This window comes from Ruditapes philippinarum, unplaced genomic scaffold (assembly GCF_026571515.1).
Source record: "Ruditapes philippinarum isolate M1 unplaced genomic scaffold, ASM2657151v2 ctg1512_1_1_1_1, whole genome shotgun sequence".
In the NCBI taxonomy this organism is placed as follows: domain Eukaryota; kingdom Metazoa; phylum Mollusca; class Bivalvia; order Venerida; family Veneridae; genus Ruditapes; species Ruditapes philippinarum.
Window position 1 is genome coordinate 155,505 of NW_026858470.1, and position 21,793 is coordinate 177,297.

At 31.8% G+C, this 21,793-nt stretch overlaps 2 protein-coding genes across 2 annotated transcripts in view; one reads left to right on the forward strand and one right to left on the reverse strand.

Annotated features, from left to right (window-relative positions):
• Window positions 1–21,793, reverse strand: part of LOC132753247 (DNA ligase 1-like) — a 73,183-nt gene that overhangs the window by 14,229 nt on the left and 37,161 nt on the right. The window contains exons 9-11 of the mRNA XM_060743686.1: window positions 3,211–3,327; window positions 1,631–1,687; window positions 457–629 (exon numbers count right to left, since the gene is read on the reverse strand). Of these exons, the coding sequence (XP_060599669.1) occupies window positions 457–629; window positions 1,631–1,687; window positions 3,211–3,327 (347 nt within the window). The remainder of the gene's footprint in view (window positions 1–456; window positions 630–1,630; window positions 1,688–3,210; window positions 3,328–21,793) is intronic.
• Window positions 10,416–21,793, forward strand: part of LOC132753248 (complement C1q tumor necrosis factor-related protein 7-like) — a 30,459-nt gene continuing 19,081 nt past the window's right edge. The window contains exon 1 of the mRNA XM_060743687.1: window positions 10,416–10,741. The gene's annotated coding sequence lies outside the window, so the exon portion shown is untranslated. The remainder of the gene's footprint in view (window positions 10,742–21,793) is intronic.

Consider the following 21,793-nt stretch of genomic DNA (forward strand, 5'->3'; position numbering starts at 1 on the left):
GATTCTGTTAAGTCATGGTTCCATATGTGCAGAATGTGCATAGGGCATTTAAAAAGCTCTACAAGTACAATTTTTTTTTTAGAAAACTACTTGATTTTAAAGAAAATTTCCATTTGAAAAGGGCCTTTTATAGGCCTCTGTTATAAAAAGTTAAAAACTCCTGTTCAGGTATCAAAATTCAGATATATATCCTATCACCTAGCTTACTTGACAAAACAGATAACGTTCTTCCACTCTCTTTACCCCAGCAGTATCATATCCCATCATACTCTTATGCAATACATATTTTCTTATCTGCCATGTCTTATTTGTCAATGTGGTAATAAAATGCAGCTTACAATAACCACTAAATGCTGTTACTGATATCACAAAATTTATTTCATTTCTCTACTGAAAAACAAATATATTGCTATTTACCCTTGCCATAAGGGGTTTTTTAATACATCAACAACTTACCTGTACTTTGAGCAATTGCTTTCATGAGAACGGTTTCACCTATACCAAGTTCAACACCTTCATATGCCGGTGCTAGCTTGTTCAAACACAGGTACACACATGGTAATAGCTCATCCGGTGTTAACACTATCACTGAACGGAAAAAGTTGCTTAAAATCTCTATAATCTTTAATCTGAAGTATAAAGGAGTTAAACAATTTTCAGTTTTAAACAGTCAGACTATAATTCTATCAATTCAATACAGTTATTTCTAAGTAAGACCATGAATCGAAACAATATTCTAAAGTGAGGTATTGAATCAGTAATCAAGAAGACACTGGTTATTAGTGCCATTATTCTTAAGGGAGGCACAGAATCAGTGCCATTATTCAAATGTAAATGCACTGAATCAGTATATTCAAAAGTGATGCCCTGAATCATTGCCAATATTATATAAGGGTGTTATTAAATTATTGCCATTATTCAAATGTTAATGCACTAAATCAGTTTATTGTACGAGTGATGCCCTGAATTAGTTTCATTATTCTAAAGTGAGACAGCAAATCAGTTCCATAATTCAAAAGTAAATACATCAAGCAATGCTATCATTCAAAAGTAAAAGAACTTAAACTGTGCCATTATTCCAGTGAGACACAGAATCAATGTCATTATTCAAAAGTAGGCACTGATTATTCAAAAGTGAGACAATGTATAAATGTCATTATTCTTACTTAAGTCTATGTATCAATGCCATTACTCTAAAAGTGAGGCATTAAAATGGTGCAATTATTTGAAAGTGAGGCACTGACTAAGCATTGGTGTTTTATTCTTAACAGAGACATTGAAAAACTACCATATTTTTTAAGCAAGGTATTGGATCACTTCCTTAATTCAAAGTGAAGCGACGAATAGCGATGAATAGGAACAACAATTCTAAAATAGAGCATTTAATTACAACATCATTATAAAGCACTGCACTGTATCTGTATCATAACTCTTAAGTACCGAATGCAATCCAAGTTTTTAATTCTTTGAGACGGTATTTGACTATATTCGAGATTTCAATTATATACACATTAACACAAAATCACGCAAGAGAGTGAAAAGAAACCATATCAGGTCCACACTTCAAGACAAAATGTAATTTTCTCCCTTCCATATATCTAACTGAGATGACTTTGTAAGAAATCTTTACCTTGCAGACACGTTTTCTATGGCTTCAAACGTCTTCGCTAATGCTAGATACGGCACCCTGAAAATATCAACATCAAACGAGGTTGTTTTTTTTCTCTCGACATAGAAGAAGAATGATGTAGGTTACTGACAGCAGGAAAACTTGACCTTCACATTCTAGTTTTAAAGTGGCACGCCTCCAGATGAGCCAAAATAGTTCCAGAAAATTAAACTTGAGAAAAATGAACTAAGAATTTAATAAGAAAAGTAAAAAACATTTAAAGATTCAAGTTATAAATTACACGTTATGTGCCATAAAGAAATAAATTTGCAGTATGTATCACCATATTTATGCCGTGTCACTAACGCAATAAGGGCTATTTTTGCATATTTTGACCTCTTTTTTTTAGTAATTTACGTGGATTGCAAGCGTTGTTTGCAATGTGTAAATTATTTTTCTTGTTCACCTCACAATATCCTATTTCTAAATACGTTTTTAAAATTTTCATAAAAATTAGCATGAATCTGTAGGCATGCTGCTTTTATGTGTATGAAACATTAAATTAACCCTTACCGCCCTAAATATTTTAAATGGACTTGTCCATCTTTCAATATGGACTAAACCATTCACCATTTTTTAGAGAAAATTTCCAAATTTGTACTGACCGAAGACCAAACAGTGCAGACGGATCAGATGTCATAGTTGCATGGTTAAAATCTGTAGCAGCTAGCAGACTGAGAAATTATTAATGCTTTAAAGTGAATTGGTCTATAATGGAATGTCGGAAATATGATAAATAATTATGTTGATAATGTTAATAACATTTACTATCAGACAAAAAAACAAACTGAAAGAATTATTTAATGGATTTTGTTGACAATTGTAAGATACTGTATCATGAGCCTATATTACATATACAGCAGATAATAAAACTGTTCCAGAAAAAAATTATTTTTATTATCATTTAAATATTCATACGTTATCTCATAGAATACTTTTTTCCAAGAACAATTTATAAGAATATCAAAAAAATACATTTCTATTGTTTTTATCAAAATTTGAAATAATTATGGAATTCCACCTGATAGGCTTTCCCTGATAACCAACCAGTTATTACCAATTCACAATTGACCTACTACAAAAACCACATGACTTCTGAATCAGTGGTGACAACTGACCATAAGACCCTATGTCAGAGGTCAATTGTTATAGAAATATGAGCCGCGTCATGACAAAACGAACGTAATGCGTTTGCTACTAGCATGGATCCAGACCAGCCTGCGCATCCGTGCAGTCTGATCAGGATCCATGCTGTTCGCTTACAAACCCTATAACAAGTAGAGAAACTGTTAGCGAACAGCATGGATCCTGATTAGACTGTGCACATGCGCAGGCTGGTCTGGATCCATGCTGGTCGCAAACACACTATGTTGGTTTTGTCATGACACGGCTCATATTATGATCAAACCATTGAGCACTGGATTTCATAATTAGATGATGTTCCTATTGAGCAAATGGGGATGGGATAAGTTTTATCAAGTATATTGAGCTATGTAAGTTTTTCAAACAAATTTTTGTCAGTGATTAAATACATTACTTACTTTTCACCATGTTTCCAACAAGCATCATCTATTGGGTGGTAGTTTGATTTTGTGGGGTTGTAGGTTGAATTTGGCTCCGTCTTCTTTCCCATCATGCTTGCAAATGGATTCACACCACTAAAATAAGAAAAATTTATTCTTTGTAAGTTTACAAATTACTTTAATACTTTTGGGCATAGGGATACATTTCATCTTTATTAGCAGAAGGACGTTACACCTTCCTCCATCTAATGTTTAAGAAATGGGCATACACATCAGAGTAAACCTTTTATTTGTTTGTTTGTTTTATTTTCATGCAGAATTTAATACACGTTCATAAGAAAAGTGTCAATAGATACAATCATGAACGTCCAACTATAACAAAAGATGGCACAAAATGTAAGTTTTACTACGAAAACCATAAAAAACATTAAATATTAAGTTCAACGTTGAACTTATAAACCTAGCTCTAAACTGGTAATTATCTTCCCTAATGCATTAAAGTCTGTGTACATAAATATCACCAAATGACATTTTCTTCCATAAAAAACATGCACATTTTATACAAAAACAGCCAGAAATGTTCTAACTTAGCCAGTATATAGACAGTTATCTCACCTCTTGTATCTTATACCATTAAATCAGATATGCTGACACGTACCATGTGATCATAATTGTCATATTTTGCACATGTTACATAAGAAGAAGGCGTTTTAAGGTAAATTCTACGACAGTAATGATGTAAAAGCAGGAAATCAAGACAGCCTCCTATATTAAAGACAGGGATTGCAACAAAAACATTTTTCATACTCTCAGCACAGTCTAAATGATAACATTTTCTTCTCATATGTAGCACAGTCTAGCTTGAAACATTTCTAAAGACATTAGCAAAGACAATGGCAGATTTACTTATGTATGTCCGAAAATACAGGCAAAATTTTTTCTATACAAACTTTTGATTTATAAGAAGTGTGAAGGCTTTACTTGGTTTATACCATTAACTAGGCCATGAAGTTCACTAGGCAGTTAAGTTAACTAGGTCAATCAGTTAACATGGTGACAGAGTCAGGTCATTCTGTTAACTAGGTCACCCAGTTACCAATTAGGTCATTCTGTTAACAAGGTCATCCCTTTTTATCAAGTTCAATAAGAAGATGGGAGCACCAAGTGAAGCTTTCTATAATTAAGTATTATATTCCAAAAACATCAAGATCATCAAATTAATAGCAGAAGGCAAAAAAGAAAAAGAAAATCCTTTTCAATCTTAAAGCATACAAAACAAAGGTTTCTTAAATTTAGTTTCACCAGATTATCAAATCACTGAAAACGATACTACATTCTGCTTCAACTTCTTTTGAATTTTCCGTCCTGATTAATTACTAGAAAAAACCTAAAATATCAAGTTTGAAAATGGATCACATTTAATTCCACCACTTTTATGGCCTTTCCCCTTTCTTCCATTAGGCCTGAAGAAATTCATTCAGTAACTAATGAACTCCCAAACAAATTCTTTTATATAATCAATATTTTTTGACAGCATAGATTTGTCTAAGTGACATTTTAGCAGGAAATCACTTCCGTTAATCACCAGCAAAGTTCCTTTACAACATTTTAACCACAGACAGAATTAACAAGTAACAAACATGCAAACTATCAGCAAGTTACTTTATTAGCATCAGTCATTTCAGCAACAATCTTACACTTTTTTTTGCTCCCCGATAAGAGACTTTAGATGTATCTCTTACTTTTTAAACAGTTGCTTAATATGGTGAATATAATATATGTATGTTCAAAATAACTCAATCCAAAATAGATAAGGTTTTTATTATAATTATGCTCACAATAACTTGCCATATAATATGTTTACAATTACTTGCTTTTTAACATGTTTATATAATAACTTGCCATATATGTTCACAATATGTCACAATTATGTTCACAAAATGCCATATATGTACACAATTACTTGCCATATAAAATGTTCACAATTACATGCCATATAAAATGTTCACAATTTATTGCCATATAAAATGTACACAATTAATTGCCATATAAAATGTTACCAATGACTTGCCATATAAAATGTACACAAATACTTTTCATACAATATGTTCACAATTACTTGCCATATAATATGTTCACAAATACTTATATAATATGTTCACAATTTCTTGCCATATAATATGTTCACAATAACTTGCATTATAAAATGTACAAAAGTACTTGTCATATAATACAATTACTTGCCATTTAATTTGGTAACAATTACTTAGGGTTTACATGAACAATTGCTGCTGTTAGCTGAGAAAACATGATCATGACCCAAGTAAAAACCAATTATTTGCTACCCAAAACAATGTATGATCATATTGGTGATTTTTTCCTTTGGTTATCTTTTTTTAGAATTCTTATTAAAAAATATGGTTTATCTCAAAACTTTTAATGAAAATTCAAACTAAATTCTGGCTGTCATTGTCCTGGAATAAATACAAAAGTTATATTTTGTATGCCATACATTTGTATTGGAAATTGAAAACTGTCTGTAATACTTAACTTCAATAGCTGAGAATCTGCGACGTCAAGTCTTGATGTTTTATAGAATTACCAATTGATTGACATAAATTTCACGACATAAATTTCACGTAAACGAATGTGGGATGAAACAATTATGATTTCACGTGTGCAAGGTTAATTTCCTTTATTTTTAATAACAATATCTCCATTGAATGTTTAATGCTAGTGAATAACATGAAATTCAACACTCACATGATGTCAGTAGAAATTATTTTAATTTGGATTTATTTGAATGTAAAAAAAAATGCTGACATGGAAAAAAGCAAAATAAAGCACTTTCATAATGCATAACTGAAATTACCAGTTTAATAGTACATTTTCATTTTATATGTATTTATTGCTCAAAGTTGGCCCTTAAAGAAGCACTGTAGCTCCAAGCTTATAAAGAATTAATTTTATTCAATTTTGCAAACATTTTTAATCCTTAACCTGCTACAACTGAGAATAAGTAACTTTTGCCACCAGTTTATATGCCAGAGCTGTCCGGTTAGCTCAATAGGTAAACCTTTGGACTGTGAATTTGGACTGTTCCAAAATTTGAAGCAAGGTAATTCAGCAGCTTAAGGGTTAACAATTAGTTTTGACGATTTTAAGTTTACCTCCGTAAAGTTTTTTTTTTTTTTTTTTTTTTCATGTATTTTTTTTTTTTACTTTAATAACAATTGACCAATACATCAGATTTAGATAAGCAAGTAAAATTATTACTTTGATAAGAAAAACAAATAAATATTTTCTCAAAAATATCACAACCTAAATGGTCAGCCCATGTTTTCAGCATAATTAAGCTCCTTGTCACCTAATGATCTTTATCCTTTGAAGAGAGATGAAACCACATTTCATACATAATAGTATCAAAGGAACACAGTGTACTATTAAGGTAGCCAGGACAATTTGTTAAGATATCTCTGTATATCAAAAACAAGCAGGATAATTCCCCCAGGAGGACTGTAAGCAACACATTTATCAATATTACTTCATTTCTTGTTCATTTCAGACCTGTCTTATATGATGACAGAAGGGACATAACAACTATGTATATACACTGGTACATAGTTTACAGCCACATATCAACAGGAAACAATCTTATAATTCTAGTAAAGATGGTTTTCCTTCAAGTATTTCATGTTCAGTTTGGTTGATAAACATGTATCATGATCGAAACAAAAATCACAGTTAAGCCCACTGTCTTCAACACTTAAAATGATAATTGCTCTCTGTAATGCCTGATTTCAAAACAAAAATAGCTTCCAAAAATATTCATCCAAATGCTTTAAATAAACAGTTAACAATCACCACAAGTGAACAGAATTGGGATAAAAATATTTCTCTTTTTAATTCGGAAGAATAATAATTTCTTAGCCTGCTGGCAGCAATTCCTTAGCACAATAACTGGTTAACTCCTATTAAATTAACAAGGACTTACCCCATTACTGCACTAAGATGACAAATTTATTGTTTTACTCATGGAAGCAGTGCAGACACATATCAGCACACAAATGCATGCCATTTGATCATGGTCTGCACTACTCGCTTAAATAATTCAGGCATGTATAATTTTGAAAATTTCCCTAAAAATGGTGAATGGTTTTGTCCAGACTGAAAGATCTGTTTAAGATAATTGGCAAAATTTTTAAAGAAGCATTCACAAGGACAAAAAATTGGCAAGCAAATTTCATATCACCGCACTGGTTGCATAGGTAAATTTAATTGCAGCTGTCTAAAGTTTAATCTTATTATTCACTATTTCTTAGTAATTACAAAACTTTAAATATATCATCTTAAATAAAAATATCTTTGCACAATTATTCTAGACTTATATCTTCAAAATTTAAACAATGCTGAATAAATTAATCCTTCATTACAAAGGCACAACCAAAAGAAAATTTTCGCATACACCCCCTAGTATTGATTTGTATTTTAGGCACAATGCATTTTTATGGTATTTTCTATTAGTTCAAATGCAATAAATAACTCCTAAACTTTGTTATTAGTTCAAGGGCAATAACTCTTAAAGTTTTCTTTAGTTCAAGGGCAATAACTCATAAACTTTTCAATTAGTTCATGGACAATAACTCCTTAACTACTATGCAGAAGTGATAACAAAATATACAGGCAACATTTCTATTACGGTAAGAAGCTTATTTATGCAAATATTAAAGAATATCTGAAACCATTATATAAATATAGCTTCAGACAGACATTTTCTTAACTATTACAGGGGCAATAACACCTGCAAAAGAATTGCAAAAGATGCATTTTCCCATGTTTGGTAACAAATCAAGATTACTGGATTTAAACACAGAATCTTGCACAAAAAGACAAATTTAGATCAGCAAAACACAGAAAGATGAGAGGAATTCTGTTCCAAGATTTCTAACATTTCAAGAAAAAAGATGTGTTTCTAATAAACACAATGCACTTAATAAATAACAAAATTAATGTGAAATTTTGAGAATCTTAATATTGTACAATATATAGAAAAGAGGAAAATTTATGAGTATTTTAAAAGCATTATTCATGCCCACCAAAAGAAACCCCTCAAAATTAAAATATTGACAATAACTTTAAAGTAAACAACAAAGTTTATATTTTGGTAAGAGTGTAAATTTCTTTATCAGTCCAGCAAATGACATTTTAAGAGTTTTGCTGTTCTGCATTATGTAAAATAATGTCTACTTGTATTACAAAATATGTTTAACGAATTTTAAGCTTTTTTATTTTCTTTTATCTTTTATTTTCTTCCCTTCCCATGCTAAATATTTTAAATGAACTTGACCTACTTACATTGAATTTGAACAAAACTGTTCATCAATTTATAGAAATTTTCAATACATGTACTTAAAGCAACCAGTGCAGACCAAGATCATAGATGTGCCAGCTGATCTCGGTCTGCACTGGCTGCATGGTTCGATTTAATTGCCGCTGACTGGCTAAACTTTTAATCGTTTTTTCCCCCCACTATTTCTTATTAATTACAAAACTTTAAATATAATCATCAACAAGAACTGTCGGAGGACAGTAACGCTCGACTATTCGAAAATTTGTCACAAGGGTGTTTCATTGAGTATAATAATGCTTACCTATATGAATACATAAAATTGTCCGAAAAGGTACAAACCCTTCAGTAGTTATGGAGATACCAGCTTACAAGCAAAAATTTACCTAGAATTTCTAAGTCGAAAAAGGGGAATAATTATGCAAAAAAGCAATCAGAGTTATGGGACTTGTGCCAATCATCTTAGATAATCACAGAGAACAAGTGTGTGAAGTTTCAATACATTCCCTTCAGTAGTTATGGAGATACCAGCTTACACACAAAAACTTAACCAAGAATTTCTGAATCGAAAAAGGGGCATAATTATGCGAAAAAGTAAATCAGAGTTATGGGACTTGTGCCAATCATCTAAGATAATCACAGACAACAAGAGTGTGAAGTTTCAATCCATTCATTTCATTAGTTATGGAGATACAAGGTTACACGCAAAAACTTAACCAAGAATTTCTAAGTCAAAAAAGGGGCATAATTATGTAAAAAAGCAAATCAGAGTTATGGGACTTGTGCCAATCATCTTAGATAATCACAGAGAACAAGTGTGTGAAGTTTCAATCCATTCCCTTCAGTAGTTATGGAGATACCAGCTTACACGCAAAAACTTAACCAAGAATTTCTAAGTCAAAAAAGGGGCATAATTATGCAAAAAAGCAAATCAGAGTTATGGGACTTGTGCCAATCATCTTAGATAATCACAGTAAACAAGTGTGTGAAGTTTCAATCCATTCCCTTCAGTAGTTATGGAGATACCAGCTTACACGCAAAAACTTAACCAAGAATTTTTAAGTCGAAAAAGGGGCATAATTATGTAAAAAAGCAAATCAGAGTTATGGGACTTGTGCCAATCATCTTAGATAATCACAGAGAACAAGTGTGTGAAGTTTCAATCCATTCTCTTCAGTAGTTATGGAGATACCAGCTTACATGCAAAAACTTAACCAAGAATTTCTAAGTCGAAAAAGGGACATAATTATGTAAAAAAGCAAATCAGAGTTATGGGACTTGTGCCAATCACGTAAGATAATCACAGAGAACAAGTGTGTGAAGTTTCAATTCATTCCCTACAATAGTTATGGAGATACCAGCTTACACGCAAAAACTTAACCACAGGGACGCCAATGCCGACAAATGGGTGACTGCATTAGCTCGATTATTCTGCGAATAGTCGAGCTAAAAATAGAAGTATCTTTGCACAATTATTCTATCCATGCATCTTCAAACATTGCTAAATAAAATCAATCCTTCATTAAACTGTCCTAAACCTCTATGTCTTTTTTTACATTATTTCTTCAATGTTTGAAACTTGGGGCAAAAATTATGTTGGACAATTTTGTTATTTAAAATATTGTATTAAAATGTCTCCAATTCCATCTATTTTTACATTACTTCTCTAGCCTGTTCGAAACTGTTGGACATCGAGGTTTATTTAAAATACTGTATTACAATCTATTTTTACATCATTTCTTCAGTGTTTGACGCTGTTGAACAATTTTGCTGCTCAAAATATCGTATTAAAAATGTCTCCACTTTTATCTATTTTTTACATTATTTCTCCAATGTTCGAAACTGTTGGACATCCTTGTTATTTAAACGTCTCCACTTCCATCTATTTTTACATTACTTTTCTAGCCTGTTCGAAACTGTTGGACATCCTTGTTATATAAAATATGATATTGCATTATGCTATTTTAGTTTTGCGTTAATTTAAACAAGCCCGAGGAAGGATTGGAGTGAGACATTTTTCTCGAGCATTATTGGATAGTGTATCAATTGAGTGTAGTTTAAGACACTGAAGTTTATAGCATTATGCTGTATCAATAGCTTCAACCCCATCACAGCTGTTGTTGTTGTTGTTGGTTACTTTTTCAATCATGATGGACTTTTCTACTCTTTTTCATGACAAAATAGTTCTGGATAAATAATAAGGTAAGAAATTAAATTCATTTTTTTATTGAAACAATGTCAACTTTTAGAAATATACACTTGGGAGTATTTATTGCAGCTTTAAAATTAAATCAATTTGTTTTCTGGTGTTTTTTTTTTTCTTAACTGATATTTAAGTTTTCAAAAATCATTTAAATGTAGCTAGTTAATAGGTACTATTATAAATAGTTACTATGTTATCTAGAATAAGACATTAATTTAAAAACATATAAATAAAAACTTTTCTAACAATTGAATGTAAGTTTGATTATGTTTTTTTTTGTTTTTGTTTTTTTCACCATTATTTAACACATTAATTATAACTTAAATGTGCCTTAGATGTGAGGACTTTTTTTACAAGATAAGAGATGTACTTATGTTTAATTAAGGACATTCTAGTAAAATTGTTTTCTATAAAATATAAATTTATTATCATAATTTTACTTCAAGGACAATTGCTAATTATGCTCTGTATTTTTCAAAAATCATTTCTTTAGAAATGGGAAATTCAATTTTGTTACCTTTAAAAGGACTTTTTTTTATATATGTAGTATAGATATGAACCTATTTTAAGGGCAAACAGGTGGAAATTTCCGTTTTAATGTCAATTTTTTCAGTCATATTTCTAAAGGTACAATCCAACCATTTTGTTTAAAATACTGATCAACTTGACACCCCAAAACTGAAAATGTACAAAAATGAAATTTTAAATTTCAGCTTTACTTAACTCTTAAACTGATGAATTGATGTAATGAACTTTTTAACTGAAGTTAAAGTGATTGTGGACTCAAGGACCTGTTTGCACCAAGCTTACTCAGAAAATAGCACAACCTAAAGTTACACTTACATGCAATTTAAAGTTTTAACTATGTTAAATGGTTCATACTTTCGTTATACATATTTATGACAAATCATAAATATTTCTAGACTCCAATGTGATTGACTTTGAAAAAATCATAGATTATACTAGTTTAAAATATGATCATATATGGGAAATCATAGATAATTCTAGACTAAAACATGATCAAATATGGGAAATCATAGATTATTCTAGACTTAAACATGATCAAATATGGGAAATCATAGATTATTCTAGACTTAAACATGATCGATTATGATAAATCATAGAATATGCCAGACTTAAACATGACCAATGATTATGCCAGACTAAAGCATGATAATTTTTGGGGAATCATAGATTATTCTATATCAGAACAAGACCAATTATGGAAAATCCGTATTTTTTCTACATCAAAAATAATCATATTTAAATCAAATTAAAACATTATCAGATAACATAAGTAATCATTAGTAACTCGTATGAAAAAGTATCATTCAGTCACTGACAAAAAGTACAAAGAGAATGTAACTATGCTCTCATTTATGTATGGCAGACAAATCAATTTGAATGTGGTTATAACCTAAGTTATTAAAGACAATCAGAGGGAATTATTCAACTTCCTGGTATCATTATAAACTGTGTGAAGCTCTTACAAATAATTTCTCTCAAATTTACTTCACATAGTTATCTCAAAGACAAAAAAAAACACTTTGACAATAGTCTGTAAAACCAAAGAGATTTGTGTCTTTGTGCATATTCTGGGTGTTCTTATCTTTTCAAGATTGTACTTAGGTAAATAAATATATGGCATGAGCAGGAGTGTTAATTTAGTTCTTTAAAAGGGTAGTACAAGATAAGAATTTCTTATTTTATCTAAGAAATGAATAATTAAACTGGCAATATGAATAGCATCAACAAACAATCTGTTCCTGAGGTTAATCTGGAAGTATTAAGAATCAAACTTGTGAATCCAGGGTCTTGAATATTTTTTTAACTTGACCAATTCACATCCGCATCTATGTAAAGGACCTGTTGGGCAGTGTTCTATTCTATATTTGTTATCTTTTGAATTTAGTTTGTTTTAAATTTTGTCTGTTCTGAATTTGGTCAGTTCTGAATTGTAAAATATGGTTTGTTCTGAATTTGGTCTGTTCTGAATTTTAAATATGGTCTGTTCTGAATATGGTCTGTTCTGAATTTTAAATATGGTCTGTTCTGAATATGGTCTGTTCTGAATTTTAAATATGGTCTTTTCTGAATTTTGGAACAAAACACAGACTGTTTAAAGGATCAAAGTATCAAAGTACTAAAATTCAGCTGCCAATGGTACAGTCTGGCGAAACTGAAATGTGCTGGCAATAAACTGGTGACACAAAACAGTAATATTATAACTGCTAGCATTCAAAGTAAGAAATTCATTTTGAAACTGGTTCTAACTGGATCCAATAAAATAATTTTCTTTGTCAAATTACTGGAAAAGTAATTGTATAATATTAGAACAGTAAACATAGATCTTTTCAATTACTTCCTTATCTAAAAGGGACGCAAGACAAAACTATTAATATTTCGACAAAATCTTCGCCAGAAAATGATATAATTAAAGAAAATTCTGATATATATATAAAACTTTACATTTGGGATATACATAAATATATGTATGTAATAAATTTTATCAAATGCAACAATTCCTGATACAAATCATTCCAAATTTAGTGTTATTCCTTTAAAACCTGCAAAGTTTTCAAGCGGCTGATTAAACAAGAGTAGCGTTATCAACTATCTCTGATCGTAGGACCGACTATTGATTCAATCAATGATATAATAAAATTTGGGAACCGCAATGCATTTATTTTTGTCAATCGTACCCAGGCCAAAATAATGATATCACTTTAACTACAGTTTGGAGAATTCATGCAAAAACTAGAGGCCAATGGCCATGTGTCACAATACAAGATCTTGAGCGTAAGAGATTTCGGCAATCAAATACAGGGAGTTTACTGCTTTGCGATATGACAATTTCACCGATTATGAAATTTTGATATGTAACAGGAATCCACGAAACACAATTTTTTCCTTTTATCAATACAAATTCACTAATTAAAAAAAAACTTAGATTAAGGAGTCCATAAAAGGCATAATCATTTTAAATTTAATGGAAGTTTAGTTTGGTACAAGAATTTTCCAAACAGATTTTACTCTAGCCAATAGGAAGAAGCTAGTTTTTGGTACAGAATTTGGCCTATTCCTCCATAATATTTTTCACCCTTTGGATTTCAGGTGCAAAATAGACTTTCCAATACAACTAGTCTTGAGCAAGGCAAGCCAGCATATCTTTAGATGCTATCCCACTCGGCTTTGCAATGTTGATGCTTTTGAAACTGAAATCTTTGACAATAATAATAGACAAGAAAAGCACATTCATTATACAAATTAACATTGTTTCTTTTACAAGGGATTTTAACCATTATAGCAGCTGTTTCTATACCTAAATACAGTAAATTCCCCTTATTAACGATTTTCAGGGGACACCATAATTATTTATCATTATATCCGGATATTGTTATATCCGAGAGGCAATATATTTTAAAACAAAAGTTGGAACAATGAGCTTGGTATATTGTTTTAAGTTATATCGGTTTAAGTGGAGTTTACTGTATTTGAAATAATATAGTCAAATTTTTCTGTTTTTGACATAAAAAGGTAAACTTCATTGACAGATTTTGAAAATATATTCTTTATTCAGTAGGTGTATGGCCCATCCACAGGTTTGACTGTAAAGTCAAATAATCTTCAAATATCTGAAACAATGAATTTGACACCTGGGGGATACAAAACAACCGACACTGCTCACCAGTTGTAACTACTTCAATTCTTTTTACATCACTTGTCACCCAATTTTCAGTCCTTACAATACAAACTCCAGCAAGTTTCTCAGAAATGATTTTTATTGAACTATCAATCTGCAAAACAAATCCTTCACGTCTCTGACCTAATATCCCCGGGGCACCCATCAACACGTAGCAAATAATCAAATAAGGCAATAAACAGAAACTTAACTCTTCAAATACACATATAGGAGAATTATAAAAGCATCATGTAATCAGACAGAGCCATTAGTATCTCCTGTCAATACAATATTTGTCTGTTGTATACCCTGACACTGCTGAATTTACGCAATGGACTTGCTCAGCATTCAATTAGGATCAGTTCATTTGAATTTTTAAGGTATTTCAACATCATGAAAATGCAAAAATTAAAAGCCCATTACGCCCCAAGAAATGCTTTAATTCTCATTTCTTAAAAAGTTTTATTATTTTTGGTGTACTTTCATATTTTCCAAAAATTATTCATTGGCCATCTTTTTCCTTCTGTTGCTTTTTTGTTTTATTTAGTTCATTTAAAGTGATTAAGTATTTTGTATGGATGTCAAAATACTAATTTGTTTTACATTTTGCTACTTTAATGACATATAAATTCATATTTGAAGTTAGTTTCTTCAGGTGATAAGTATCTAAAATGCTCTAAAATCATTATTTAAATGTTATAAAGCTCATGTTTGCCCTTAATAAAAAATGAAAAAAAAAAATTTCTAAGGCATAATGTACCTTTAAGCTACAAACAGTATAGAGCCTGGTCAGACAGCACCCACATAAAGGCTGGCCTGGCTATATAATGGTGACAAAGGCTAATAATCACTCTGTTCCAGCAAATTAAGTGTTATTAAAACCAGTCAGCTGTTTATCAAAGGTCTATTAATCTTGCAAAACATTTGATTGAAAAGAGACCAGACAGTATAACTGGTCTCTCTTGAAAACTTTGGAATACCAATTTCAATTTTATTAGATAAAATCCTATGGGGACCTTTTCTTCACTTTATTTTCAAAGAATGTTAGTACAAATTGACAGTGCAGATGAAAGTGTATACTATCCAGAACATGCAAAGTGAATGTTTTGACAATCTGGAGGTAGTTTTATATAATTACAGCAATAATGGTAACAAGGCATAATGCTAAAAACAATATTTTACTAAAATGCACGAGTGTCAGAAGAAAACAGAATATATTTTATATATTAAAGCTCTCAAAAGCATTTTATATTTAACTGCATTTCATTCAGAGATATTAACACACACACACAAATTGAGCACTGATGAATAAAATAACTTGAAGCTAAATTATAATCAACTTAATTATCCTGACAAACAGCTGACAAAATCTTTAATGAATTCCAGTCAATGTCTGGGTCATGTTGAATGCTTTAGAATTTAAAGTGACATTATGCTTACTGGTATTTTTTCCGTTGTCAAGTTGAGCTTAATTAGCTATGTACCAAATAATTGACAATGACAAATATTTAGGATAAAACAGGATAAGTGCTGTCAGTAGGACATTTGTGCTTGACTTCATTCTCAGCGCTTGACAGTTAACCAAGAGCCTTATGCAGAATTGAAGTTCCAAAAAGGGCCTTAATTCTGTTTACAAAATGCCCATGTCAAGAGTTATGGACTTGGGACAGGAGATTCTTATATGTTTTGCAAATAAGTGTGTAACCCTTTGGATTAGTTAACTTGCAATGCAAAAAAGTAAAACCAAAGTGGTTGATTGAGTAACAATTGCCTCACCCTAATTCCTTGATGTCAAGCTAAAAACTCCTAAAATTCCCCACTCTTAATCCATTTTAAAGGAAAAGCTTCACTGAGGTCAAAGGGCTTAAACACATAAACTTCAAATTTCTTGAACAGATCATGTGATGGAACTTCTCTCCAAATAATATAGAAAGATACTCAAGAGTTAAATGTAAAATTGATTTTTTTTGCATGATTTTTAGCATATTTTTAGCCTGGTTCGAGTAAAAAGCATTATAACGTTTTTCATTTTTTGTCATTTTGCAGAATAAAAATAAATGTTCTAGGAATGATCTGAAATTATGTACATACAAGTCCAGACCTTCATCAAATGGTATACAAGTCACCAAAAAAATATTTCGAGTCCCTTCATATCAAAAAATCCTCAGTGGAGTCCCTTTAATGATACCAGTAACTTCATAAGATACTTATAGACATTTCCGAAGGATACATATGTTATTATTTCAAAGGTGGAAGTAAAGCAGAAGTACATTATAAAATTGAACAATCAATGCAAAAATGTAAACTTTTTTAAACTTTAAAAACCTATACATTCACCCATCTAAACTTTGGATAGGCATAATGGGCTTTTAATGTGTTTTACACTGTTCAACTACTATTACTGATAGGACAAACTCTTACAGCAATTAATTCACCCGGACAATGGTAGCGATTATGGTTTGCTAGCTTGGACTGTCAGCTTGTTGTCAGAGAAGTCAGACAATAGACCATACTTTTCACTCCTTTATCATGTTCAGCTAGACAATGTCCAATGGACTGTTAAGAACCAGATTTCTTTTTACCCTTTTAGAAAGGACTTGTTGTCTGCCTTATTTAATGAAAATTAGGGTGGACTGCAGAAATTTTGAGAAAAGTAGCAATATCTTAGTAATTAGGAATGTGTTCAATTAACAAATTGGGGTAGGGGGATATTAAAAACATATAGCTATAGGTTCAAATTTTCAAGAATAAGATGACTGAATGGTATCAGGTTCGTGACAGTATGGTCTCCATATGATTAGTTTGTGACAGAATGGTCTCTATGTGATCAGTATGTGACAGTATGGTCTCCATATGATTAGTTTGTGACAGTATGGTATGCATGTGATTAGTATGTGACAGTATGGTATGCATGTGATTAGTTTGTGACAGTATGGTATGGATATGTGATTAGTTTGCGACAGTATGGTCTCCATGTGATTAGTTTGTGACAGTATGGTATGCATGTGATCAGTATTTGACAGTATGGTCTCTATGTGATTAGTACGTGATCAGTATGTGACAGTAATGGCATGGTATGTGGACAGTATGGTCCTATGTGAATTATACGCTGATCAGGTAGGATGTATGTGATCAGTATTGATCCAGTAATGGTATGAATGTGGATTGTTTTGTGACATTATGGTATGATGTTTATCAGGTATTTGACAGTATGGTAAGAATTGATTAGTTTGTGACAGTATGGTATGCATGTGATCAGTATTTGACAGTATGGTCTCTATGTGATCAGTTTGTGACAATATGGTCTCTATGTAATCAGTATGGTATGAATGTGATCAGTTTGTGACAGAATGGTATGAATGTGATTAGTTTGTGACAGTATGGTCTCCATATGATTAGTTTGTGACAGTATGGTATGCATGTGGATTAGTATTGTGACAGTATGGTTATGCATGTGTGATTAGTTTGTGACAGTATGGTATTGGATGTGATTAGTTTGTGACTGTATGGTCTCTATGAAATCAGTATTTTGACAGTATGGTCTGTATAAGACAGTATGTGACAGTATGGTCTGTATAAGACAGTTTGTGACTGTATGGTCTCTATGAAATCAGTATTTTGACAGTATGGTCTGTATAAGACAGTATGTGACAGTATGGTCTGTATAAGACAGTATGTGATAGTATGGTCTGTATGTGATAAACAGATGAGACTTGCATTGAGACCAAGTCTCTAACAAGTAACAACTTCAGACCTCAATGGCCGAGCGATTGTCACCACCTTCAAACCTTATGTGTCTCATCATAGTGGGATTGAATCTTTTTAGGGCTATGGGTTCTTTTATCAGCTAGCTACAGAAGGTTAGTGACTCTACCTTGTGCTTCAAACAATATATTAATGGGAACCAAAGGTCTTCCTTTATCAAATAAGATGGACAGTCACTACTTGATCCATACAGTGTCTGTGCTACTTTAAATCAAACAGAAAAAGTTGTACTAACATCTAGCCACCGCAAAAATACTACGAAATTCTCCAAACACTAAACCAAAAACATTGTTTTAGTTCAATTTTATTGCGAAGTGATAATGCAATAAAATGAATCTGTTCACTGTCACACATACAGTATCATTTAGCTTCCGTCCAAAAAAAGATATAACTGAAATGAAATCCAAAACTTCATAGTGAAGTTTTCTGACATAAATAACACTTAAAACTTATTCTGGGCGAAGATTTTCTTCACTATCAAGTGTTAGTATGGAATTTTTACAACAAGGAATCATTTGATATAGTATTATCACTGATATTTATAAAGAACTGTCTGATATTTTTTCAACATAATAAAACTGCATGCTATTTTAGCTTCCACTAATGAGATTTGACTGTCTTGTAATATAAACAACTGGCTTTTTTGCTGGAGCATTAATCATCACCATATGAAACCTACCAGCTTTATATACCTGATAATTTCTCTAGGAAACAAAATTATCACTTACAATCCTCTTCGAAAAATGTCAAAGCTCAGTTTTCATTCCAACTCTGAATGACTGGAATTCAATATATTTACATCATATATAATTATCACAGTGACAAAAACAAGTGGTAGCAAGAACCACACACAGTGCTTGATGGCAAACCTGACAGCAGGTATAAATAAACGGGAAAGGAATCATATATGAAACATAAAACGTTGATTCCTTTATTCTTTTACTAGGAAGCCAAGAAATTGTCCATACTTTTATCTTCACTAAATATTTAAAAGTTATGAACAATTTTTGGCTTTCTAATAACTTTATTAATCAATATTATAATTATCTATCAAATATACAATTGCAGTCTTTCAATTTAAGCACTTTGATATCAAACTCCTTGGAAACGTCTTACAACAGTTCTAATCTATGAAGCAATAAATATCATTTTCTAGATTTATCCGACTCCATTTTAAAGTCTTCAAAATAATGATCACAAAATCCCATAAACTATGAACAGAAGTTCTGAACTATAAATCAAAAAGAAGTCTTTTCCAAATCTAGAAGTATGACAAAATTGTCAGACAAAATCTGCAAAGGAGACGAGTTCAACTTATTGAATGCCCCCAAAATTTCATTACTTGATAATGTCATCAAAACAGTTTACGAGCAATGCCCAAGGCGCCAACAAGATTATCAGTTTCTTCCAACAATTACGAAAATCTCAAACGACTTTTTTTTTTGTTCATTGAGCAGGATAATGCTGCTCATCTTCGCAATCTATGCTTCATTACCTTAGCCATTTTAAATGTATCTAATATCTGTCAAATGATTATCTCCCCTGTACAGTCACTGAACATTTAAACTGGCATTCCATTATGGAAATAAGTATTATCTCTCCTTCACAGTCACTGATCTTTTTTAACTGTTATTCAATTATGGAAACAAGTGTATCTACAGCCCTTGCATTTCATTACGGAAGCAGGTGTATCTTCAACGTTGGCATTTATTATAGATAAAAATATATCTATAAACAAATCTCCATGATATTTCATGAAGTCTATAGAATCTATGAAAACCTCTTGTCAGCTACGGTCTCGTATTTAAAGCACTTAATCGAACCAGCTATATTTGATGAAAGACTTGCGTTATCAGTTCACAGCAATGTTCCTAAATCAACAACATTATCTCCAAAAGATCATAAATACAAGTTGACAACAATGTCTTTAATGATGATCCACTCATAGGTTTATGAAAAGAAAATTTGGATATTTTTCTATTTTTTAGCACTGGTCACCATTGAAATCATTGAACTTGCTTTGGTCACCATTTAAATAATTGAACTTGCTTTGGTCACCATTGAAATCATTGAACTTGCTTTGGTCACCATTTAAATAATTGAACTTGCTTTGGTCACCATTGAAATCATTGAACTTGCTTTGGTCACCATTTAAATAATTGAATTGCTCTGGTCACCATTTAAATAATTGAATTGCTCTGGTCACCATAGAAATTAGTAAACTTGTTCTGGTCACCCGATTGTAATCAGTGAACTTGCACTGGTCACCATTAAAATCATTGAACTTGCTCTGGTCACCATTGAAATCATTGAACTTGCTCTGGTCACTATTGAAATCATTGAACTTGCACTGGTCACCATTAAAATCATTGAACTTGCTCTGGTCACCATTGTTATCATTGAACTTGCTCTGGTCACCATTGTTATCAATGAACTTGCTCTGGTCATCATTGTTATCAATGAACTTGCTCTGGTAATCATTGAAATCATTGAACTTGCTCTATATATAGTCACCACTGTTATCAATGAACCTGCTCTAGTCATCATTGTTATCAATGAACTTGCTCCGGTCACCATTGAAATAATTGAACTTGCTCTGGTCACTTTTGAAATCATTGAACTTGCTCTGGTCACCATTGTAATCAATGAACTTGCTCTGGTCACCATTGAAATCATTAAACTTGCTCTAATCACCATTGAAATTGTTTTGGTCACCATTGCAATCAGTGAACTTGCACTGGTCACCATTGAAATCATTGAACTTGCTCTGATCACCATTGTTATCAATGAACTTGCTCTGGTCACCATTGTTATCAATGAACTTGCTCTGGTCACCATTGAAATCCAGTGAACTTGCTCTGGTAACCATTGTTATCAATGAACTTGCTCTGGTCACCATTAAAATAATTGAACTTGCTCTGGTCTAACCATTTAAACAGTGAACTTGCTCTGGTCACCATTGTTATCAATGAACTTGCTTGGTCACCATTGAAATCATTGAACTTGCTCTGGTCACTATGAAATCAGTGAACTTGCTCTGGTCACTATTGTTATCAATGAACTTGCTTTGGTCACCATTGTAATCAATGAACTTGCTCTGGTCACCATTGAAATCATTAAACTTGCTCTAGTCACCATTGAAATTGTTTTGGTCACCATTGCAATCAGTGAACTTGCACTGGTCACCATTGAAATCATTGAACTTGCTCTGATCACCATTGTTATCAATGAACTTGCTCTGGTCACCATTGTTATCAATGAACTTGCTCTGGTCACCATTGAAATCAGTGAACTTGCTCTGGTCACCATTGTTATCAATGAACTTGCTCTTGTCACCATTAAAATAATTGAACTTGCTCTGGTCACCATTTAAATCAGTGAACTGCTCCTGGTCACCATTGTTAGTCAAATGAAACTTTGCTCTGGTCAACCATGAAATCATTGAACTTGCTCTGGTCACCATTGAAATCAATGAACTTGCTCTGGTCACCATTGTTATCAATGAACTTGCTCTGGTCACCATTGAAATCATTGAACTTGCTCTGGTCACCATTGTTATCAATGAACTTGCTCTGGTCACCATTAAAATTAATGAACTTGCTCT